Source organism: Calypte anna, chromosome 21, assembly GCF_003957555.1.
Source record: "Calypte anna isolate BGI_N300 chromosome 21, bCalAnn1_v1.p, whole genome shotgun sequence".
NCBI classification, from domain to species: domain Eukaryota; kingdom Metazoa; phylum Chordata; class Aves; order Apodiformes; family Trochilidae; genus Calypte; species Calypte anna.
The window spans coordinates 6,181,345-6,205,864 of NC_044266.1; the positions used below are offsets into that span (position 1 = coordinate 6,181,345).

Sequence of the window (24,520 nt, forward strand, 5' to 3'; positions counted from 1 at the left end):
TTGGAGCAACCTGGGCTGATGGGAAGTGTCCCTGTCCATGCAGGGGGTTGGAACTGGGTGATATTTAAGGTCCCTTCCAGTCCAAACCAGTCTGGGACTCCATCCCAAGACAAGTGATGTGCTGGAATGGCACCTTCTGAAGAGGCTTGGAGCAACCTGGGCAGATGGGAAGTGTCCCTCTCCATCCAGGGGGTTGGAACGGGGTGATATTTAAGGTCCCTTCCAGTCCAAACCAGTCTGAGATTCCATCCCTATCTCCAGCAGATCAGACAAGTGATGGAATGGCACCTTCTGAAGAGGACCGAGGAGGTTTGGAGCAACCTGGGCTGATGGGAAGTGTCCCTGTCCATCTCTCAGTGGCCTGGGGCAATAATGGTCAGAAAGGCTCAGTGACACAGCCATGCCAGGAGCCACCCACCGTGGTGGTGTAGGCAGCATCAGGGTCATCCTCCAGGATGCGGGAGAGGCCAAAATCAGAGACTTTGCAGACCAGGTTGCTGTTGACCAGGATGTTTCGGGCTGCCAGGTCCCTGTGCACGTAGCCCAGGTCAGCCAGGTACCTCATGCCTGCTCCAATGCCACGCAGCATTCCCACCAGCTGGATGATGGTGAACTGCCCGTCGTGTTTCTGCAGAGGAAACAACCCAGAGTTCATTCCTGCTTCTTCTTAGCAACTTGTTGGTGCTGCTCTTGCTGGACTGACCCCCTAGGACACCTCATCCTTAGCTCAGTCCCTCCCTTAAGCCTCTCTCTTGTCACCCCCCTCACCTCCTGCCTCCTTTGGCAGGTGCCTGATGGAGCTGAAGTGCCCTGGAGCTCCCAGAGCATGTTGGTCCCATGCAGGGGGGTGAGAAGCAGGAGCCAGCCTCTCCTCCAGCCACTCAGACCAGGAGCAGGGATGTGCAGTGTGTAAAACAGACAAGTGAGCTCCTTACCCTGAGGAAGGTGTCCAGGGAGCCATTCTCCATGTACTCTGTGACAATCATCACCAGTTTGCCTGCAGGAGACAAGGGAGGGGGAGTTAGCAGGGAAGTCACCTTCCTTCCTCCAGGAAGCCCTGGGAAAGAGATGGATCCAGCCCAGTGGATCTCCTGCAGCCCTACAGATCCTTATGTATATATATATATTTATATACATAAATATATCACCATATTGCTAAACATTCTTTGGAACCACCCTAACACTGTGCAGGGCAGTGGAGATAAGGCCATAACCCTGACACTTACCCTTCCCTCCCTGTGATACTGATGTGGCTGGGTCAGAATCATCATTCTGCTGAAACCTGCACTCCATCAGCTTAGCTCTTGGCATCAGAATGTGCCCCTTTTTGAAGGAAGACTTCACATTCAGCAAAGAAAGCCTTTAAAATAAATGCTAACAGGTAGGACATCTCCTATACCCCAACAGCCCTGAGCTGGGGTGCCCTGTGGGGCAAGGTGAGGAACTGCCACGTGGAAAGAAGGCACAAAAGTGGGATGGAGGTGGGCAGCTGAAGGATGGAGTGCACCCAAAGAGTTCCCTGACCCCCACCTCCCCCTAGGAGACACCTTCCAGTCCTGCCACCCCCCCTGGTGTGTCCCATCCCCAGCAGCCACCTACTCCTGGTCACCACCCCTTCCAGGTGGATGACATTGGGGTGGTCAAACTGTGCCATGATGCTGGCTTCACTGAGGAAGTCCCTTCTCTGCTTCTCTGTGGAGCCTGCCTTCAGGGCCTTGATGGCCACGGGGAGCTCCTTCTTCCCTGGCAGCTTCAGGTGGCCGTAGCACACCTCTCCTGACTCCCCTGCAAGGCAAGAGAGGGGCAGGGAGCATCATGGACCATTCCGTGGGCAGCTGACATCTTCCTGGGACTCGGGACTCCTGGGCTCTCCCTCTGCATCATAGAATCCTAGAATGGGCTGGGTTGGAAGGGAGCTCAGAGCTCATCAAGTCCAACCCTTGCTCCACTCCCCCCGTGGTTCCCAGCCCATGGCACTCAGTGCCACATCCAGGCTCTTTGGAAAGATCTCCAGACACGGAGAATCCACTACTTCCCTGGGCAGCCCATTCCAATGCCTGATCACCCTCTCCAGAAAGAAATTCTTTCTCATCTCCAACCTAAACCTCCCCTGGCACAACTTGAGACCCTGCCCTCTTGTCTTGCTGAGAGTTGCCTGGGAAAAGAGCCCAACCCCCCCCTGGCTCCAACCTCCTTTCAGGGAGTTGCAGAGAGTGATGAGGTCTCCCCTGAGCCTCCTCTTCTCCAGCCTCAACACCCCCAGCTCCCTCAGCCTCTCCTCATAGGATATTTGCTTCATAGGATCGCTGCCCCTGAAAGGGTTTCCCACCTCCTGCTTCCACTGCCCCTTTGGGAACAAGGTAGGAATAGCAGGAATCACCTCCCTGGTGCATTTCACTGAAGGCAAGAGGCCAGGAGCAGTGGTTACAGTGCCACTGGCTTTACTGCCTTGAACCAGCAAATTTGGGAGTTTCTCACTGCAGCAGAGCTGTCTCTCCATCAGGCTTCCTCCTTCTTCCCTGGGGAGCTGCTGGGAAAGTTCCAGCTCCCATTCTTGCTCCCCTCTGAGCTGTGCAAAAAAAAAAAAAATCCCTTTTCTTCACAAAAAATAAATAAAAAGAAATCCACCACTTGGCTTGCCAGTTTCCTTTGTATCTTCTCAGCCCCGGTGCTGGCTCTGAGGTTTCAAAGCAGGGTGGAGCACCCAGATGGCACAGCCTGAGCCCATCAGTTCCACACCATCTGAACAGCATCCCTCTGCCCCAGGCTGGCTCCAAGGAGTGGATTCCCTGCCCTGGGGACTCACCAGACCCGATGACCTTCTCGATTTTGATGCGGGAGGCTTCGATCTCCCGGGTGAACTCCTGGGCAGCCTGGCAGGGATCCTCGTAGGTGTGTGGGTCCAGGTAGAACTTGGACTCAGGAAATTTCACTGCCAGATTTCAAAGGGGAGAGGAGACAAAATCTTTCAGGGATTCCTGCCAAGAAGGGGGGAGGCAGAGGATGCCTCAAGGTAGCGGATGGGCAAGGGCAGGACCACCAAAGCTGAAGCCCCAAGCAAACCCAAGGCAGAGCAGTGGCCTTAGAGCAGCCCAGGAACTGGGGATCTCCTTGTGATCACCCCCTTCCATCATCCCCCCGCCTTGTGATGAATTTTCCACTCCTCTGGGATGAAGGTCTTGCAGTCCCACCTCACCCCATGAACCTGAGCCCCCCTTCAGCTCTCCCAGACACAACCCCAGAAGCAGGAATTGGTGAAAACCCTTCCTCCTGGGAACCACCTGGGAACCACCAGGTCCAGGTCCCCCCTGTCCCCAGGTTGGGGCTGTTCACACCTCAGGGTCAGCAGCAGGGAAGGTCCTACCTTGCCCGTTCTGATAATGCATCTTTTCCTCATCAGAGTCCTGGAAAGCTTTGCTGTACCCACAGTGTCTGCAGGGGGACAGAAGGGTCAGAAGAGGCCCCTCACTCCCACCATTCTATTATTTCATTTCTATTATTTATTTCTATTATTTCTAATTATATTTCTAATTATATTTCTATATAGAAAGTGCCTATCACCACACTGACAAACATCCTTTGGAACCCCTCTGCCAGCAGAGGTAAGAACAGGAGCTAGCCCATTAGTACCTCAGCACTTCTGTTTCCAACCAATTTAAAAAAAAAAAAACACCCAAAAAACCCCCACAAAACTTTGCTGCCTGCCTGGCTTCTCCTCCAGCAGGCTCAAAGGGAGACTTATTGTGAATGGCACCAGTTTGCACCAGTTTGCTGGCAGCAGGGCAGGATCTGTCAGCACAAACCCCTCACCTGTGGCTGCTCCGGGCAAAACCAAGAGGAAAAAAGTTGTGTTTAAGCTTTCCCAGCCTTCCTGCTCTGCTTGGTGCCATGGGAGGCAGAGCTCCAGGGAGCACTCACCTCTTCTTGCAGATGAGGAGCAGCAGCAAGGTGACAAGGCCAGTGATGAGTGTCAGACAGATCCAGACAATTGTCATCGTGTCATAGCGGAGAGAAACTGGGAAAAACCAGAGCAGAAAAAGCAAAGAGCTTCAGCAGGGACTCATCTGCTCAGCTCACAAACTCACCTACCCCCAGTGTGGTGGTGATCTTAAAGATTAAGCACCCCAATCAGTTTAATCAATGATTAAGCTTCCCCAATCAGCCCCAGCTTTGGAGCTCTCCCAGTTTACAGGGACCATTGACACCTGGGGAAATCCATCCCAGATCTGGGAAAGCCATCATGATCCAGCAGACCAAAGCCTCAGGACCTCACCAGGTCTTCCCTGCTCCAACTTCTGTCCTTTTTTCCCTTTTTCTTCCCCATGCACACACACACCTCAGGAGGGCAACCTCAACCTGAAGCCCCAGGGGATGTCCCTCCAGCCTCCCTCCTGGTGTGGCAGAGGAACGATGGCCACAGGGACATTATCACCCCCCATGCTTCCTGCCCCACACTTCCCACACCCCACAACTCCACAAACTCACCCAGCTTCCCTGTTTCCACTTCCACAGCTTGGCTGAACCTCCCACACCCAGCCGAGGTCCGAGCCCGAACCTGGAAGATGTAGCGGGTGGCAGGCTTGAGCCCAGAGATGGTGGCACTGGTGGCCTTGGATTTCAGAGTCGAGTAGCTCTGCATTTCCTTGTCCTGTGGAAAAGCAGCCCCAGAAAATTTGCTGCATCAGCCACAGGCAGCCAAAAAAAAGTGCTCTGAGCAAGGCTGCTCTGATGGCAGCGATTGCACAAGCAGGATTTAAACCAAACTGGTCTAAACAGGGGCTCTGGTGAGACCTTAGAGAAGCCCCAGGAAATCTGGGGAAGGACTTTGGACAAGGAGCTGGAGGGATGGGATAAGGGGGAAGAGTTTCAAGGTGAAAGAGAGGAGATTTGGGTCGGATATTAGGAGGGTGCTGAGCCCCAGGTTGCCCCCAGAAGCTGTGGCTGCCCCATCCCTGGCAGTGCTGAAGGTTGGATGGGGCTTGGAGCACCCTGGGCTGGTGGGAGGTGTCCCTGGGCATGGCAGGGGTGGCACTGGATCATCATTAATGTCTCTTCCTTTCCAAAATAACCTGGGATTCTGTGCTTCTGTGATCACTCAGCAGCTGAGCAGCTGGGGAGGGACTTGGGACAAGGGCCTGGAGGGATGGGATGAGGGGGAATGGCTTGGAAGTGGGAGAGAGAGGGGAGATTGAGGTTGGAGATGGGGAAGAAACTGTTTGGGGTGAGGGTGCTGAGCCCCTGGCCCAGGTTTCCCAGAGAAGCTGTGGCTGCCCCATCCCTGGCAGTGCTGAAGGTTGGATGGGGCTTGGAGCACCCTGGGCTGGTGGGAGGTGTCCCTGAGCATGGCAGGGGTGGCACTGGGGGGCTTTAAGGTCCCTTCTAACCCAAACCATCCTGGAATTCTGTGCAAGCCCTTCTGCTGGGACTGCTTTGTGGTGTTACCTTCTCGTAGTACTTGATCTCATACTCCAGGATGATGCCATTGGGCTGGTCTGGCTCTTGCCACAGCAAGGTGACACTGTTCTGTCCTGTGCTCTCCTGATGGACCACAACCACCTGGGATGGGGCTGGGGATGCAGAGAGCAGAGGGTGAGGTGACTGCTGGGGTTCCCTGCCTGGCTGGGGATAAGGGGACGCAATAGGGAAAGGTGGCACCAGAGCCCTGTGCAGGATTCTTGGTTCCGATCCCATTTCTGGTTCTGCTCACAGCCACGAGTGCTGTGGAGAGACTTCCAGGTGGGGTTTTGTTTGCCCTGTGGGGTGAGCAGACTCCAAGGAGAGGAAAGAGGAGAGCATTGCCCTTGGGATTTTGTTGTGATGGAGGCCTCTGAAGGAGGAGGGGCTGCAAGAGGTTGGGGAGATCCCTGGCAGGACCCTGACTCCTCCTTCCCCACCTGGAGAAGGGTGGAAGGGAAATGGGAAGAAGGAAAAGGGAGATGATGAAGATCTAGAGGAATTGTCAGGGACTAAGCATCCATCTGAAGGTGCCTTGGAATGCTCTCCTGCCCCAAGATGCTGTCACCTGCCTGAGCCTGGCCTCGGACACTGCCAATAGGTCCTTGTACCTCCCATGCCTGAACTGGAGCTGCCACAGCTGGAGGTGCCAAACCCCCAGCTTCTGCCTGCTATGAAAATTTCCCCTGGATGAACCCCAGAGAATGCCAGCCATGGGGTCTGACCCCTGGGCACCCCTGAGGATCCCAGTTGCTGGGTGAAAAATGGGATTTGGCAGCTCTGGGGAGGAGGGAGCTGCAGCTCTGGGGGGGTCACTGGGGGCTGCAGCAGTGGAGGGGCAGCCAGGGACTGAGAGGCAGCAGCTCCAGCTCTGTTCATCTTTGGGCTGGCTCCTTGGAGAAGCAGAAATCACTGTCAGCTGAACCTCAGCCCCTGCCAAACTCCTGTCCCCTCGGGTTCTGCAGCACCTGTCCCAGCGGAGAGGCTGATGTGGGAATATTCAGCCCTTCTCCTGTGTCCCCCTCCCAGGCAGGACACTGCTGCTAACCCAGCCAAGCTCCTGTCTTTCCTCTGCTGGCACCAGTGCCACGAGAGCAGAAGGGGGACAGCATCCTGAGCATCCTGGGGGCTCATCTCTAACTGGAAGGATCAAGGAGAGGGAAGAATCCCTGCCCCATCCCCTCTGCCTCCAGCATGGAAAGGGACTTGGCTGAGCTCAGCTCTGGGCACACGCCTGAGCTGACCCTGGAGCAAGGTCCTGGCCCACCTGGGTTAGAGCATTGCTCAGGTGTATTCCCTGTGGAAAGGGCATTTCACAGCAAAGGATTTGCAAAGATGAGGCTTCTCCCAGAAAAGGTTGTTGTCATCTGCCAGGGCCTTAGTGTCAGCTTGGAGCAGAGCACGAAGTGCTGCTTGGCCCTTGGGGAAAGGACAGAAGGCTGGAGGAACAGCCTGAAAGATTCATGCTGCACTTAGTGTCCCTGTCAACAAACACATGTCCTCCGTGCCCCCTGTCTCCTGCAGAAAAGGAGCCTCCACCAGTGGCCACAGGCTGGAGGATGGAAAAGGAATCCATGACCCAGAGAAAGGAGGGGTTGCCTTGGGCAGTAGCTTCTCTCCAGCCCCCCCAGCTCCCTGAACCCACCTCCAGCAGCTCAGAGGAGAGGGGGTCACATCTCCTGGGGTGGCAGGAGGATGTCCACTACCCATTACCCACCCAGTGATTCCTAGTGCAGGTTCTGTCTCCTGGCAGGAGCAACCTCAGCATCACCCCCGTGGGCAAAGCTCGGAGGGGGTGTCTGCTCCTCCTACCTGCCTGGTTCGTGGTGATGTTGGCCACAGCAGCTCTCCTGGCCTCCAGGCTGAGGTCAGACACTCCGTTGACAGCCTCGACCCAAAAGGAGTAGTTGGTGTGTGCCAGGAGGTTGGTGACTGTCAGGGCTCCCTGCACCAAGCTCATCTGCTGGGGCAGGAAGCGGATCCCGGAGCCGCAGGTTTCGCAGTGCCCGGAGTCCCCCCCGCAGCGTCTGCAGAGCACGTTGTACATGATGTCAGCTCGGCCCCCCTTGTCCAGGGGGGGTCCCCACTCCAGTGTCACCGAGGTGCCGTTCACACTGGAGATCAGGTTCACAGGGGCAGAGGGAGGCCCTGGAAAAGAAGTGGAGGGGCAGAGTGTTAGGGCTGGAGGAGTCTGGGACCACAGGGGGCACCCAACTGCACCTACAGATGATGCTAGAGAGGAGACAGAGGGAAGGGATGCTCCAAACAGAATACAGGAAAGACACAGAGAGGGCTGGGGGGGAGGGAGGAAGGGTTGTGCAGGACCACAGGGGGGGTGGCACCTGGGGCAGCACCCAACTGCACCTACAGATGATGCTAGAGAGGAGACAGAGGGAAGGGATGCTCCAAACAGAAGACAGGAAAAACACAGAGAGGGCTGGGGAGGGGGTAAAGGGCTGTGCAGGATCACAGGGGGGGTGGCACCTGGGGTGGCATCCAACTGTACCCACAAATGATGCTAGAGAGGAGCAGAGGGAGAGGATGCTCCAAACAGAAAACAGACACAGAGAGGGCTGGGGGGGGGGAGGTGTTAAGTGCTGTGCAGGAAGAGTGCTCTGGATCAGGGTGCAGGTGTGTTCTGGGGGAAGCAGGAAGAAATGGGTGTATGTGAAGCTTAGGAAGGAAGAGCCAAGGTGTTGAGGGGTGGAAAACAGAGAAGGTCTGACCCCCATGGGACTTTCTGCACAGGTCAGCAGCTGGGGGCCAGCACAGTGGCTGGGGGGTGAGCAGGCAAGCTTGCCATGATCTCAGCATGCTCCAAGGGCAGGATAAGGTCCTGGGAAGGGAGCAGAGCCTGAGCATGGATGTTTGGAGAGCAGCAGGCTGAGAAGAAGACAGAGGACAGTGAGGATGTGCAGCCAAGGGTGGGGGGGGGCTCAGCTTGGGCACCCCAGGGAGAGCTGGGGCTGAAAGGCAGGGAGGGGAGGGTGACGCTGAGCTGGGTCTGGGTGGGTGCTGCGTCTGTACTCACGGGTGCAGGCAGCAGAGGGGGGGTCCTGCAGTGCCCGGTAGAAGCTGCTGTCGCAGTGGCAGACACGGGCAGCCCGGCTCTCCGAGTGGCTGTGCAGGGGACACTTGGCACAGAGCTGGTCCCCGGGGGCGGACTTGTAAAAACCCAGCTGGCAGGCTGCGGGGAGGGAAGGAAAGGCCAGAGCTCAGAGGGATGTGTCTGGACAAGGAGCACCCCATGGCTTGGCAAATCCCACCAGCACAGAGCCTCCACCCAACCTCCCGGCTCTCATTCTCATCCCAGTGCCTGGGAAAACACCCAGCATACAGAATGCCCCCTCCTGTCCAGCTCCCCAGCTGGAAACCTGGTCCTGCGGAGGGCCAGCAGGGATAGATGGAACTATTTCCAGCAGCACAACCTCCCCCGGTGGCTCTGCCTCCTTCCCTGGGCAGCCCGGGAGCATCCCCAGCCGGGAGCATCCCGGAGCCCCTCAGGGGAATCATTCCTCATGCAACCAAAGAGCTCCTCTCTCGTTTGGAAAATCGATGGGCCCTGCAGTGACAGAAGGGGTGTCAGGTATCTGTCTGGGGGTGGAAGGATGGCAAGAGATTGGGATTCCAAGGAAGGAAGCAGAGCTCTGGCTGGGTGCCCGTATTCCGCACATGCAATTCCAGGGCTTCCAGTGCCTCAAACATTAATCCTGGCTCTGACATATTTCTGGTTTTTCCTGCTGAGGAAGTAATACCTTCATTTTCCCGTCTTTACCCCCACTGGCCAGCTCTGCAGACTGCCTCAAATTTAGCTTCCAAGCATGTAGAAAGTTTTTTTGTGTGTGTGATCCAACATCTCCAGGGGTCTGGGTCCCTCTGTGCTGCCTGTTTGTTCTGCTCATAGGTGCTGATTGGTTTTCTAATTAATAACACCCCTTCCCTTGCCACAAATCCCCCCCTGGGCTGATTGCTACCAACATATTCCAGATATCACACTCTGCACAGTCCCACAGTGGCCTCTTGGAAATGGCCTCTTCTGATGTGGCACACACATCACTGGGGCCTTCCTGATCCTGTCACCAACTCCCACCACTGTTTTGCCCTGGATTTTCCCATAAAGATGGGAGAAATGCCACCAGCAGGTGTTGGAGTTGTTGGTATCTCAGGTTGTTAGCACATCCAGGTGCAGCAGGTTGGATGAACCAAATGGCAGCAGCTCCAGGGTTTATTCCTCCATTGCTGCTCCTCTGCTTCCCAACAAGCATCAGGAGCAAGGAGCAGAAATGCCCAAACTTGGAGGTGCAAGGGGAGGGCAGAGGTGATGCCCAAGCCACCCCTGACACTTCCACCTCCTCAAGGGCAACAAAAGAGGAGAGAAAATGGGGGGAGCTGGGATGGATTGCTGTCCCCAACCTGGGACATTTCCCAGGTTCTGCTGCTGGGTGGTCCTGATGCTGCAACCCCTTGGGTTTGGGTGTAAATCTGGGAGGTAGCCAGGTGAGGAAAAAAAAACCAAAACAAAACCCAAGCAAACCAAGCAGAAAAGTAACAAACAAAACTCTAAGAAAGGAAGTTTTTCCATGTGGGGAAGGAAGAAGACAGCATGAACACATCCTACAGGAACCAAGCAAGGGCTTTAGTGTCAGCTAAGAGCAGAGCATGAACCTACCTGGAGGGTAACAGGCAGGTTAATGCCAGAATTAAAAAAAAAAACCAAACTGTTTCCAAAGCTCAGGCTTGTCAGAGGGTTTTGATAAGAATTTTCCAAGGTTGCTGAACCCTCCCCCCCAAGTTTTCACCAGACCAAAACCAAACTCAGAAGAGGCTGTGGGCAGGGAGGATGTGGCTGAATGGGAGCCACCCCTACAGGTGACAACCTGGGGCAACCCTGCTGCAAGGCTGGGGGGAAAAAAGGGCATAAAGAAGGGGAGAACATCCCAAACCCCCAAGAATGTGAGCCCAGCTCCTGAGGGAACCAGCACAGATCTTTGGGGGGGCTGTGACCCCTCTCACCACCCCCAGGTAGGGATGGATGGACACAGAGGGGCTGAGCATCCCAGGGACCAGGCAGAGCTGAGCACCATCAGCTTTTGGATCCCTTTTCCCTTTGCTGGGAAGTGTCAGAGGCAGCAGCTTGTTTTCAGGAAGGAGAAAAAAGTCATCACATGGTGACACGGGTGGGATCTGGGTTTCCTGCCAAGTACAGAACAAATTTTTTGGCATGGTTCTGTGGAAACAAGGAGCATGTTCACCATGCAAGGCAAGCACACCAAACCTCTGAGGATGCAGATTTAAGGTCCCCAGCTTCCCACTGCATTGCTCTGGTGTAAATGCTGGTGCAGAACACCAGCTCTTTCCTGCAGACTTGTCCAAAAAATCCCCAACAGGTTCCCAGGCACCTGCCTGCTGGTGAGCCAGGGCAATAATCTGTGTTCATGGCTTAAACCTGGCCAATTTCTGTGGAGGAGGTAAAATAAACAAAAAAAACCCCAAAAAACCCCCAAACCCAACCTCCTGTTCCATAAGTGGTGAAGGTTTTCAAACCTTCTTGTTCAGTCACAGAATGGTGGGAGTTGGAAGGGATCTTTGGAGATCACTGAGTCCAACCCCAAAGCTCAGGTCCAGCTGCCCTCTGGCATTTCTTAAAAGGCCCCCAGCAACCCACCAAGCAGAAATGAAATTATTTTCATCCCCTGAGCTCCAGCCTAGCATCGTTCTCACCCTTCCTTGCTCTCAGTGGCCACACTCAGGAAACTCCCAGGAAAAGTGGCCAACAATAAAACATTCAGCAAGGGGCAAGATCAGAGTGTTCTGTTTGTTGGGAAAGGGCATTTCTGCAGCCATCTCTCCTTCTCCTTTGCTCTTAACTATACAGAAAAAAAAAAAAAAAAAAAAAGGTTTTAGGTGTTTGGGGGGGTGGTGGGATGCTTTTCCAAGTAAATAAAGTTCCTAGGGGTTCCTAGGGCTTCCTCTGCCCCTCTGTGGCCAGGGCTGTGCCCCCCAGGAGGGTGCATGGGTGCAGCTGGGTGGGTTTTTTCCCCCTTCTCCCCCAGCTCTGCTCCTGCCTTGCTCCTTGTCCATCACCACTGCTTCTCTACAGCAAGGCCCCTGGATCCCAAAACTATGTTCACAAGCACATAATTACCAAGCTGGGTGTTATTAGCAGTGCTGTGGTGTTTTAATTGCTCAATTAAAGTTGCCCACAAGGAAGGTTTAAGGGACATTAAATTTCCTGATTGGTTCATCAGCACGGAGCCCACCAGCTGGAAAAAATGAGCTGGCTTCCAGATTGCAAACCAAGCCTCTTCCCAGCCATTTCCCCCATCTGTGTGCCACAAGAGGCCTGGGAGAGCCCAGCAGAAGAGGAATTTCCATGGGGATCAGTCCTTCTCCTGCTCCCACCTCTTCTGCAGCTTGGGAGGGGGATGAAGAGGTCCCTGCAGTGACAGCCTCCATCTCCTCTCCTCCTCCAGAGCACACACATCATCTTTTCATTCTTTGCCAGCCAAAGGCAAGAAAGAGCCAAGCTGAAGCCCTGGAGCATGGCAGGGAGAAAGCAGCCAGAGGGAGCAGGACACCCAGGAGGCCAAGATTCCTGCTTCCAAACTTCTGACTAAAATGTCTTTTAACTGCCAGCTCCCCTCCTGAAAGCCATGGATCCGCTGCAGAGATGCTCTTTGGGAACTGCATTTCTGCCAAAGACCCATCCACCCACTCTGACAGCAGGGACAGAGGCCTCTCCCTTCTGTTTCACCCTTTTAAAATTTTTGTTCCATTTGTTTGTTAAAGAAAAAAAATCTTCCTGGGAGGTTCTGTGCTCCTGGATGTCTCCATGGTTGGTGGATGGATGGGTTTGTGAGCCATAGCCATGGCACTGCTGCCAGGGGTCTGAGCTAGCTCTCTGGGCAGGTACAGCTTGTGATCAGCTGCACAGGTTTTAGCCCAGCTTCCAGTTTAGCTCGTGGATAACTGGTGAGAGGCACAGCCCAAGAAATAATTCAGATCTGCTCCAAAAGGATGACCCCAATGCAAGGACTGGCCCCAAAACCTTGGTGGGTCTGAAGCCCTGCAGCCCTCCCCAAAGAGAGGCTGATAGGAGAGGGGGAGTGAAAAGCCACTGTCAAAAACCTCCTTGCACACCTCTCCATCCATCCATCCATCCATCCATCCATCCCCCAATCCATCCATCCCCCAATCCATCCACCCATCCATCCCTCCATCTATCCATCCATCCCTCCATCCACCCACCCATCCATCCCTCCACCCCTCCATCCCTCCATCCCCCCATCCATCCCCCCATCCATCCATCCATCCATCCATCCATCCATCCCTCCATCCATCCCTCCATCCATCCCTCCATCCCCCCATCCATCCATCCATCCATCCATCCATCCTCCAATCCATCCCTCCATCCATCCATCCACCCATCCTACCATCCATCCCTCCCTCCCTCCATCCATCCATCCCTCCCTCCACCCATCCATCCATCCATCCATCCATCCATCCATCCATCCCTCCCTCCCTCCACCCATCCATCCATCCCTCCATCCCTCCAAACATCACAAACATCTTGGGCTGGGGGCTGCTGAGTTTCCAGGAGGAAAGAGCAGCAGAGTGGAGGCTGCCTGGGGATCAGAGGGGTTGAATGAGGCAAAATCCTTCAGAACCTTGAAACCAGAGGAGAAAAGCCAATGGGGCAGCAGGGCTGTGCTGCCTGCTTGAGACACCTTGAGGGGTTCCATCCTTGGGGTGGCTGTGGCAGAGGATGCCATGGCACTAGGATGTGGGGATTTGGGGAGCTGGCAGAGCCCAGGATGCCACCAGCAGCTGTGACAAGTGATGGTCAGCCCTGGATTCTGCTCTGTGAGGGACATCAGTGCCCAGGCAAAGCTGGAAAAGGGGATCCCAGGCCTCTGAAGGTAAAGCAGGGAGATGCAAAAGGGACAAATGTCTCGTGTGCTGCAGATGTGACACATCTGATGCTGGGTTCCTCATCATGGTCCTGGTCCTCCAGTCCCATGGAAAACACCCTTCCCCAGGGCATCTCCACAAAAAGTGTGGATTCCACCAACACCCCCACATCCCAAGGGGATGAAATGTGTGGATCTCACCACCCAGGTTAAGTGCAAAGCATCAGAGATGCCACCACCACCCTCCTGCCCAACCAAGGTGGCACTGAGGGGACAAGAGGAAGAGAAATTCACCAGGTTTTACTCATCCTCCATGTCCCACCTCACCCCATCCTTCCCAGCTCTATGGCACAGCCTTCCTCCTCCTCCTCCTCCTCCTCCTCCTCCTCCTCCTCCTCCTCCTCCTCCCTCCTCCTCCTCCTCCTCCTCCTCCTCCTCCTCCTCCTCCTCCTCCTCCTCCTCCTCCTCCTCTCCTCCTCCTCCTCCTCCTCCTCCTCCTCTTCCTCCTCCTCCTCTTCCTCCTCCTCCTCCTCCTCCTCCTCCTCCTCCTCCTCCTCCTCCTCCTCCTCCTCCTCCTCCTCCTCCTCCTCCTCCTCCTCCTCCTCCTCCTCCTCCTCCTCTTCCTTCTCTTTCTCTTTCTCCTCTTCTTCCTCCTCCTCCAAAGAGCTGGGAACAGCTCTGGCCATGATCTGTGTCCCTGAACTGTTTTCCATCCCTCTGGCAGGGCCTTAGAAAAATGAACATTAGAGAGGAGGGGGAGAAACCTCCACTGTTCAAATATCTTTAGCTTTGACAAATAAAGTGTCTGTCTGTGAAAGGCAAAAGGAAATTAATTTGGAATCACATTTTAAACAGTGACATAGAAGCAAAGTATCTGCTCTCTAATTTTTTTTCCCCCCCAAGCAAAAAAAAAAAAAAAAAAAAAAAATTAATTTCCCTGATATTTATAGAAAGATTATTAGGGCCACAAGAAGTGATTTATATCATCTTATCCCTGGGATGGAGAATGAAAAACTGCTGGGGCGACGGGCCCTGGAATCCTGCTTTTGTCTGCTTGACAATTAAACCAGCTAATTTCCAGCTCCAACAGAGCCACCAGGGTTATAAATCATTCCAGAAAGGCACTTTTCACCCTGAAAAATGAACTCTTCCCCAGTCAAGCACAAGCAGCTTAGATCAGAGATTTGCATCCGTTTGTAAACACCCCTACCCCAGCCCCACACCCACCCAGGGAGATGCTGGGAAGGAGGTGCTGCCCTTGAGCCTGGGATGGAAAATACAGTGCTAGGAGCTGCTGGGGACACAGGGGACAGGGAAGGCAGGAGAGGAAGACAGCACTGAGGTCAGAAAAAGTCCAGTGATGTTTCAGTCCCTGTTTCTGACACCGTAACCCCTGAAGGTTTGAGCATCACAGCTCTGAGCCTGGCTGCCCCCAGCAGGGACACTTTCTGCCTGTGTTCATCCCATCCCAGGAGGTAGGTTGGAGTATGATTCCTCCTCTGCTCCACCTCTGGATGGGCACTATCCCAGCAGGAAGGAGAAGGAGGGCAGAAAAGGAGCTCACAGTTTATGTGCTGAGAGCCCCCCTGAGCTGGGCTGCATCCCAGCAGTGTGAGCAGCAGGGACAGGGAGGGGATTGTCCCCCTCTGCTCCACTCTGGGAGATCCCCTGGGGTGCTGGGTCCAGTTCTGGGGTCCCCATCAGCAGAAGGACACGGAGCTGTTGGAGCCAGTCCAGAGGAGGCCCTGGAGCTGCTGGGAGGGCTGGAGCAGCTCTGCTCTGGAGCCAGGCTGAGAGAGTTGGGGGTGTTGAGGCTGGAGAAGAGAAGGCTGCAATGGGGAGACCTTAGAGCACCTTCCAGTGCCTGAAGGGGCTCCAGGAAAGCTGGGAAGGGACTTGGGACAAGGGCCTGGAGGGATGGGATGAGGGGGAATGGCTTGGAAGTGGGAGAGAGAGGGGAGATTGAGGTTGGAGATGGGGCAGAAATTGTTTGGGGTGAGGGTGCTGAGCCCCTGGCCCAGGTTTCCCAGAGAAGCTGTGGCTGCCCCATCCCTGGCAGTGCTGAAGGTTGGATGGGGCTTGGAGCACCCTGGGCTGGTGGGAGGTGTCCCTGAGCATGGAACAGGGGTTGGGATGAGATGATCTTGAAGGTCTCTCCCAACCCAAACCATTCTATGGATCTATGATTCTCCCCAGCAGCTTTGCTCCCAGAAGAGAGACATCCATGTGTATGGAAAGCCAGGAGAATGGGGTGGCCTGAGCACAGCATGGCCCCCAAGGGCTTCTCTAAACCTCCAGGCTTTGGGGTGCTCATCTCCGGGGCAGAGACTGCTGTCCAGGAGTGCAGGAGAGGAAAACAGGGAAGGGGTGTTTGGATCTTCTGAACCCAACCTGCAGCTCACAGTTCCCTGCTGAGCAGCATGTTCCAGTGCCCCTTCCCATGGCCACATGTGCCTGGCCCCATGCATGACCCCATTGAGACCCTTTCTGAATCATCAGCTTTATCCCAGGACTGAAAATCACTGGTTGCTGGCAGGAGGAGTTTCAGGTAGAAGCATTTATTCTGACTTTCCTTCCTCCTCTGCATAGCTGGGGATTGCTCAGGGTTGGCACCTGGATCCACCCCAAGTCCAGTGCTGGGCATCCTAACCTTGTGGTAAAAGCTCCACTTGACATTCCCAAGAAAGTCAAACAAAAACCCCAGGCTCCTCTTTGTGCTGCTCCCCTCACCACGTCCTGTAAAGAAACTCAGAGCAAACAAATCTGTGTGGAGGGCTCCCCCGGGGTCTTGTGCTCTGTACACACACATCCCTGAGCCTGCTGCTGGTCACCTCCCATCCTTATCAGAGTTTGTACAGATGGCACAGCTCAAAGTCTGCACAGAGGGCCCCAGAAAGGCTCCTCACACCTGGGACATCAGCTCTGCAGCCCTGGGAGGGCTGATGGATGGACACAATGACCTTGTTTCATTGACAAAGTGCTTTGCTTTTTGCTTGCTTCCTTTCCAGATCCCCTGCAAAAAAGGGAAACCAGGGGCAAGGTGTTCTGGAGAAGCCAAGCTCAGCTTTTCTAGGGAGCATCAGCAGAGATCTCAGCACCCAGCAGAGGTGATCAGGGCTGGGAGCTCTGGGCCATGCTGGTCAAGGTGGAGCCAGGACAGCCCTTTTCTGATGCCAGCCCCTGTGGCAAAGCCTAAAGTCATCCCAAAACCATGGCCAAGCTCCCAGGATCTCCCAAGGGGCTTCTTAGTGGCACCCACCATGCCCTTTGGAAGCACGAAGGCTTAGGCAGCCCTTGACCTCCCCAGAGGCCATCTGTCCCTGATTTAGGAGGCAGACTTCTGTCCTTAAAAGTGCCAAGAGCCCTTTGCAATCATCAACCCCCCTCCTAGGCACTGCATCCTTATCTTTCTTTTCCCAGCAGGGACTCACCCGTGCAGGAATCCCGCTGCTCCTCGTAGCCAGCGCTGCAGACACACTTCCCGATGGGCACCAACCACTCTCCCTCAGCACTGCAGTACATTTTGGGGGTGTCCCTCTCTTCCGAGTGACCCACGCACTCTCCTCTCACTTCCACCAGGGAGGAGGAATCGGCCCCAGTCACAGCTTCGGAGAAAGAAGCCAAATTCCTCACCATGGCCGGGCACTTCTTGTAGTACACCCGCACCGAGACGATGGCAATGCAAGCCCCTATGTCCTGGAAGGCCAAATAAAAACCCCTCTTGCTCAAGGGCCCCACGCCCCTCACCTCGGTGTTCAGCTTCAGCCTCCTCACCCCCAGGTCCACGTTGGTGAAGCTCTCGTCGGCTGCAATGGTGTCGATCTTCATGAACTGGTTCTCCCGGGTGCTGGTGCCCAGATCCCGGTCAGATTCCAGGTAGTAAAGGTTGAAAGTCTCCTTGCAGGTTCCCAGAACCCCCGGCATGCTGTTGCAATCCCTCAGGGTGAATTTAATCTCGGCGTAGACCCTGCGGGCTCCATCCCGTTGGACCCAGCTGGTCCTGAGCCAGTTGTTCTGGTTGGGGGTCATGACATTACAGACCTGGTAGGTGTGGATGGGGCTGAAAAACTCATCCATTTCATTGATGGAATCCCACTGCGGGACAGAGAGAGAAGAGGTCACTCCAGAGGTGGGCTGAGCACAGGACATGCAGGAATCTCTCCCATTTTCTCCACCCCAGGGTGAAATCCCTCTGCTCCTGCAGCCGGATGAGAAATTCCTGTTGCCACATGCCAATAATGGAAAATGAGGGTGAGCAGGCAGGGTGGAGCTGGGTTAATGATTGGACTCGGTGATCTGGAAGGTCTTTTCCAAGCAAAATCATTCTGGGATGTGACCAAGCCCTCATTTTGGGCAGTGACCCTCCCCTGGATGCAGTGCTGTGGGAGGTGCATCCCTATTTGCAGACAGGATTTCATGGGGCTGGTCTGAACGTGCTTGGGAGGGCTTAAAACCCTTCAGGCCATGTCTGCAAATCCCTTTTCTTTTTGGGTTCAGCCTCCTGTTTGCAGCAGCAGGAAGGCCCCAGTGTGGTGCTCAGCTGGGTCTCTTCTGGTTCATGCAACCTCCATGCATCAAGTAAAGAGTTCCCAGCTGGAGGATGATTTCTGGGGTGAAAGGGAAGCATGCAGCAAACAAAGGATTTCCATCAAGTAACAGGGGGGCACAGGGCTCAGAGCCCCCTTCTTCCCAGGGCAGTGGGGTCAGTGTAGTTTGGACTGATGAGAAGTGAGAAGTAATGAGGTTTTGGATACAAACGAGGTCCATAGCTGGATTTAGTAGTGAAGAGATTAAGGACACTTCTCCTCCTTCTCCACCCTCTCCAATTCCACCAACTCCTCATCAGGATCCTTCCCTTCTCTGGGGTTTTCCCATCCATTCCCTATCCAGACCAGGCACCTCGATCTCATTCCCCACGGATGTGTCTGGGATCCCTGAATTCTTCTTACAAGAGAGGGAGGAGAAGGAAGAGGAGCAGAGGAGGACTTCAAAGCCTTTGACTTTTTCTTGAGCTTAGCCACAGGCTTTGAAGATGTCTGAGTCCCATCACCTGGCCTGAGTCCCCCTTGTCAGGGGCAGCCCCACGTGCAGCCCAGCAGAACCTGGGGATGGCACCCTTGGGGATGGCACCCCTGGGGGTGGTACCCCCGAGGATGGTACCTCTGGGGATGGTACCCCTGGGGGTGGCACCTCTGGGTATGGTACCTCTGGGGATGGATGCTCTGGGGGGTGGTACCATGGGGATGGCACCCCTGGGGATGGCACCCCGGGGGATGGTACCTCTGGGGATGGTACCCCTTGGGGTGATACCCCTCGGGATGGTACCCCCAAGAATGGTACCCCTGGGGGTGATACCCTGGGGATGGTACCTTTGGGGATGGCACCTCTGGGGATGGATGCTCTGGGGATGGCACCCCTGGGGGTGGTACCCCTGGGGATGGTACCTTTGGGGATGGCACCCCTGGGGGTGGTATCCAGGGGATGGCACCTCTGGGGGTGATACCCTGGAGATGGTACCCCTGGAGATGGTACCTCTGGGGGTGTTACCCTGGGGATGGTACCCCTGGGGATGGTACCCTGGTGATGGTACCCTGGTGATGGTACCCCTGGGGATGGCTCCTCTGGGGATGGATGCTCTGGGGATGGCACCCCTGGGGGTGTTACCCTGGGGATGGTACCCTGGGGATGGCACCTCTGGGGATGGATGCTCTGCCCACCAAACCATCTCCCCCCAGCCTCAGCACCCCCCTGCCTGCACCTTTCCTGAGCAGCCACCCCAGGGACTCCAGAACTGGACACAGGACCCCAGCTGGGGTCTCAGAGGAGCAGAGAAGAGGAAGGAGGAGAATCACTTCCCTTGACCTCTGTCTGTGCTGCTTTTGATGTCATGAGGCTGCTCAGGCGGTGGAAGTCATTGGGACAATTAAAGGAGCACAAGGGACACAGCAGCTGCCTCCTAACTTCCCCCTGCTGAGTTTCCCAGGGGCATTGAGGCAGAGCTGTGCCCAGGAGGGGACAGAGAGGGGATGGCAGAGCTGGGGTTGCAGCAGGGATGCTCCCTGCCACCCACAGCCAGGTCCCCTCTGCAAAACCTGGAGCTTTCCAGGAGTGTCCCAGGTGGGAAGTGTGAGGTTATTGGCTGCACTTTGGGCTCCAGCTAAGCCAGGGGTCTCCAGACATTCCCTTCTCTCCTGAGCCTGGCAGAGGAGATGGTGACCATGGTGACAGCCATCTGGTAGTGTCCTCACCTCAATGTCCCTCTCCAAGGGACCAGGAATGGTCAAGTGCTCTGCCACAGGTGGAAAGGTGTGGGGGGAAGCTGGGCCACCTGAACTGCTGGCTCTGATGCCACTGGTGCATCTTCCCAGCATCTTCCCAGTTCCAAGGAGCTCTGCCAAGACCCAGGACCTGCTGGGCATTCCAGATGGAGGGACCCACTTCAGGAATCCCCCCAGTTTGGAGAATTAGAGTTTCACCCTCATTACAAGCTCCTGTGGGCAGGGAGAAACCTCTGCCCATCATCACCTTTGAACTGTGGGTTAAGGAGATCAGGCAGGGTCCATGCTCCAGCCTCCTGGCACTGCCCATGCTCAGCAGAGGGTTGGAAGTGGCTTTTATTTAAAAAAAAAAAAAAGAAGGATAAGATCCCCCAGTGCCATGGAAATGAGGACATCATAATGAAGGTGGGGAGTGCAGGCTCTGAGGGGGAACACGGGGCCACGATTGCATCGCTGTGCAGGGGGTGCCTAGTGGTTGAAATTCAAGTCAACACCAGTTATATAAAAAAAAAAAAAAAATTGCCAGATTATGAAAGGCAAAAGATGCAAACACCAGATATCTGGGAAGCTGAGCAAGGTCTTAGAAGTCTCCCAGGGCTTGTGCAGCATGGAAGAATGGGGAGGAGGAGGAGGAAGAATGGGAGCAGAGGGGCTGGATACCCAAGGGGAGGCCACATTCCACTGGAGAAGCAGCTCAGCTTCCCCCCACCTTCCCAGTGGCCATGGAGAGAGCCAAAGGAAGAAAATTCCCCAGCCCTGGGAGAGAGCTGCTGGGACATCCAGCTCTTTCCTTCCTCCCAGGAGCAAACCCCGAGTTACTGCACCTTCCCTGGGTCCTTTGCACCACTGCCATTGAGAGAGAGGGAAAAGGCAAGAGAAGGAGGTTATTGCAGCACTAAATGATTAGAAGGGAGGTGTTAATGGGGATAATCCCCGTGGAAGCAGTGAGTGCTGTGGCTAAGGAGGGATTTGGCTGCCCTGATCTTCCCTGCAGGTGATGAACTCCTGGTAGTGACCAGCACCTGGGGAATTAGCAACAACCCAGCACTTACTGCACAAGCACTGGGAGATGAGCTTTTATCTCAATTATTAGTCTAAATCTTTATTTTCCAACGTTTTGTTCCTATGAATTTTTTTTTCCTTCCAAGAAAATGAGTTTCACTGCAGCTTGCCCTGTATCCCTGCAGAGACTCTGGGCTGGAAGAAAAACCCAATAACCAGCACAAGGTTATCAAAGTGATGGAGAGCAAAAGACATGGCCTGGGAAGGTAGGAAAACCCCAGTTGCTTTTGTTGTTTCAAGGAGAAAGATGTGACCCTGAGAGCTGGAAACCCAGCTTGGGCTTGGAACAAGAGTTTTGCAGGGTGGGTTTGGGGCAAAGATCTCTGCAGCAAAGCTGGCATGTCAAAGGGGTTCAGCCAAGCCATGGTCTGGCTGCTGCTCACAGGAACAGAGCCAGGGAGAAGGAAAAAAAAAATAATCCTTGCTGGGTCAGGTTTACTCTGCAAAGGGTTCAGTTCTGGGGCATTTACAGCAGCGTGAAATCCCCAGCCCTGATGTGCAGCCTCTGCTGAGAGACCCTTTCAGAGGCAGAGTGTGTTGGCCCTGCTCTCAGCTGAATAAATCTGGAGCCTTTTTTGCTCATTTTCTTCCTGAGCTACTGCAGAAGGAAGGAAGAGCACCCAGGGTTCATTATGCCCAGAGTCCTCAGGACACATCTCTTCTCCAGGAGCAGAGAGACAGAGATCATGGAGGGAATGGTTTGGGTTTGAAGGGACCTTAAATCCCACCCAGTCCCATGGCCAGAGACACTTCCCACCAGCCCAGGGTGCTCCAAGCCCCATCCAACCTGGTCTGGAATGTTTCCAAGGATGGAGCTTCCACAACTTCCCTGGGAAACCTGGCCCCAGGAGATGAGCACCCCAAAGCCTGGAGGTTTAGAGAAGCCCTTGGGGGCCATGCTGTGCTCAGGCCACCCCATTTTCCTGGCTTTCCATACACATGGATGTCTCTCTTCTGGGAGCAAAGCTGCTGGGGAGAATCATAGATCCATGGAATGGTTTGGGTTGGGAGGGACCTTCAAGATCATCTCATCCCAACCCCTGTTCCATGCTCAGGGACACCTCCCAGCAGCCCAGGGTGCTCCAAGCCCCATCCAACCTTCAGCACTGCCAGGGATGGGGCAGCCACAGCTTCTCTGGGAAACCTGGGCCAGGGGCTCAGCACCCTCACCCCAAACAATTTCTGTCCCATCTCCAACCTCAATCTCCCCTCTCTCTCCCAGTTCCAAGCCATTCCCCCTCATCCCATCCCTCCAGGCCCTTGTCCCAAGTCCCTTCCCAGCTGCTCAGCTGCTGAGTGATCACAGAAACACAGAATCTCAGATTATTTTGGAAAGGAAGAGACATTAATGATGATCCAGTGCCCCCCCTGCCATGGTCAGGGACACCTCCCACCAGCCCAGGGTGCTCCAAGCCCCATCCAACCTTCAACACTGCCAGGGATGGGGCAGCCACAGCTTCTCTGGGAAACCTCAGCACCCTCACCCCAAACAATTTCTTCCTAAGCTCTAACCTCAATCTCCCATCTTCTAGTTCCAAGCCATTAATGGGGAGGTACAACTCCCCCTCTGAAAGTCTCTTGTGGTGCTTCCACCAGCACAGAGCACTGGGACAGCAGCCTTGGGGACAGATGTCAATGGTGGGGTGACAGCAGCCTGAGCTTTGGGGGGTGGAGGTGTTGGTGTGGGCACCATGGGTGCCTTTCTCCAGCACTCAGGGTCCTCCCATCATAATCAGCTTTTGCAAGGCATCCTTTGAGGTCCTTGGGTCCCCCCTGTCTGAACAAAATCATTTCCTGTTTGACTTCATAAATCAAAGCAGATAGAATAATTATTAATAATATGTTGACTTATCTCATCAGTGTTTTAATTAGTCAGGAGAAAAGCAATTTGCAGAGGGGCTGATCTGGCTCCCTCTGATCCAGCAGTTCTTGTGCCCAGCAAGGAGAAGGGCACTGGGGCACTGGGGCATTTTGCTGGGGAGAGCTGGGAAAGCAGAGGCAGGGAAGGGGAAGGTGCAGCCTCTTTAACAGCAGGGATAAGAGTTTAATTTTCAGTGCCCAGGGAATTGTTCTGGAGATGCAGGACCTCCAAAGCTCCTGGGCACCCTTTGAAGTTATAATTGAGAGGAGCTGCAGCCCCTGGGACAGGGATGCTCCCTGACCCTTCCACTTCTGCACGTGGCTCTGGGGTGGAGGAAGGGGGGGAGGGGGTTTACACAATTAAAGCCCTGAGCAGCAATTACAGCCAATTACCCCTCAGTTAATTGTCTGGAAAGAGGAAATGTCAAAACAGGCCAGGCTTGCCTCCCTGATGGTTCTGCAGCCCCCCAGGGCTGGTGGAGCTGCTGACACCCCCCCATGCCCATCACTCCCTGCTCCTCTGCTTTGCTGGCCACAGAAACCCAGAGAAAGGGGGTGGAAAAAAATAAGCAACCTCTATGAAAACATCATAGAATTGTTTGGGTTGGAAGGGACCTTAAAGAGGCTCCTGGCCTCTTGTGGGAGCTCACAGTGGGCTGAACAGAGGGTCTTAGGATCACAGAATGGTTTGGGCTGCAGGAACCTTAAAATTCATCCAATTCCAGCCCTGTTCCATGCTCAGGGACACCTCCCACCAGCCCAGGGTGCTCCAAGCCCCATCCAACCTTCAACACTGCCAGGGATGGGGCATCAACAACTTCCCTGGGCAACCTATCCCAGTGTCTTACTGCCCTCATGGGGAAGAATTTTTTTCCTAATATCTAACCCAAATCCAGCCTCGTTCAGTTTAAAACCATTCCCCCTTGTCCTGTCACCACCCTCTCTGGTGAAAAGCCCCTCCCCAGCTTCCCTGTAGGGCCCCTTCAGGTACTCCAAGGCTGCTATAAGGTCTCCAGTTGGGGTTGAATAACACCAACTCTCCCCAACGTTCTCCCCAGGCCAGTGGTACCTCTCCAGTTTTGCAGTGCTGAGGCTTTGGGATGGTGCAGGCAGCTCTGCCACCTCCCAGAGCAGAGGAAGAAACCTCTGAGCCTGCTGCCTTCCCTCTGGCATCCCCAAGAGCCTCAGAAAGATGGGAAGAGCAAACCCAAGGGCACCATGGACTGAGCTGAGATGAGAAACTTGGGGGCTCAATCCCTTGTCTGCTTTGGGAGAGCAGGGTCCTGCCCAGGGATGTGTCCCCAGGACAGTGATGTATCCCCAGGGATGTGTCCCCAGGGATGTGTCCCCAGGACAGGGATGTGTCCCCAGGACAGGGATGTATCCCCAGGACACTGATGTATCCCCAGGGGATGTGGGGGAACCCCAGCTGCATGTCTGAGAGTGGCAATGAATGGGTCAGGGGGCTGGAGTGATGGAGGATCCAGAAGAAGGAGGGTCCTGGGCAGTTTGGAGCAGTGGGGGATCTGACCTTGAGGAGGAATTGTTTAGGATGTGGTGAAGGGCAGAGCAGGGGAAATGGGCAATGGAAACCAGTCCTGAGTGGCAGGGACACCCCAGGAACATCACAGAGTTATCAGAGTTGGAAGGGACCTCTAGAGATGATCCAGTCCAAGTCTTCCCCTAAATCAGGGTCCCCCAGAGCACATTACACAGGACTGCAGCCAGGCAGGGTTTGAATGTCTCCAGAGAAGGGGACCCCACACCCCCCCTTGTCACCCTCCCAGTAAAAAGGTTTTTCCTTTATTGAAATGGAACTTCCCATCTCCCAACCTGTGCCCATTGCCCCTCATCCAATCACTGCAAACCAGAGGGCTCTGCAGAGGGACCTGGAGAGACTGGAGAGTTGGGATGATCCCAAGGGGATGAGGTTCAACATTCCAAGTGCCGGGTCCT

At 54.8% G+C, this 24,520-nt stretch overlaps 1 protein-coding gene across 1 annotated transcript in view; it reads right to left on the bottom strand.

Annotated features, from left to right (window-relative positions):
- The window catches only part of EPHA8 (EPH receptor A8), a 47,091-nt gene that overhangs the window by 4,238 nt on the left and 18,333 nt on the right, over nucleotides 1-24,520 (bottom strand). The window contains exons 3-13 of the mRNA XM_030463511.1: nucleotides 16,796-17,459; nucleotides 8,486-8,641; nucleotides 7,267-7,602; nucleotides 5,443-5,567; nucleotides 4,486-4,648; nucleotides 3,919-4,015; nucleotides 3,365-3,432; nucleotides 2,807-2,932; nucleotides 1,600-1,785; nucleotides 936-997; nucleotides 419-628 (exon numbers count right to left, since the gene is read on the bottom strand). Coding sequence (XP_030319371.1) covers nucleotides 419-628; nucleotides 936-997; nucleotides 1,600-1,785; nucleotides 2,807-2,932; nucleotides 3,365-3,432; nucleotides 3,919-4,015; nucleotides 4,486-4,648; nucleotides 5,443-5,567; nucleotides 7,267-7,602; nucleotides 8,486-8,641; nucleotides 16,796-17,459 — 2,193 coding nt within the window. The remainder of the gene's footprint in view (nucleotides 1-418; nucleotides 629-935; nucleotides 998-1,599; nucleotides 1,786-2,806; nucleotides 2,933-3,364; nucleotides 3,433-3,918; nucleotides 4,016-4,485; nucleotides 4,649-5,442; nucleotides 5,568-7,266; nucleotides 7,603-8,485; nucleotides 8,642-16,795; nucleotides 17,460-24,520) is intronic.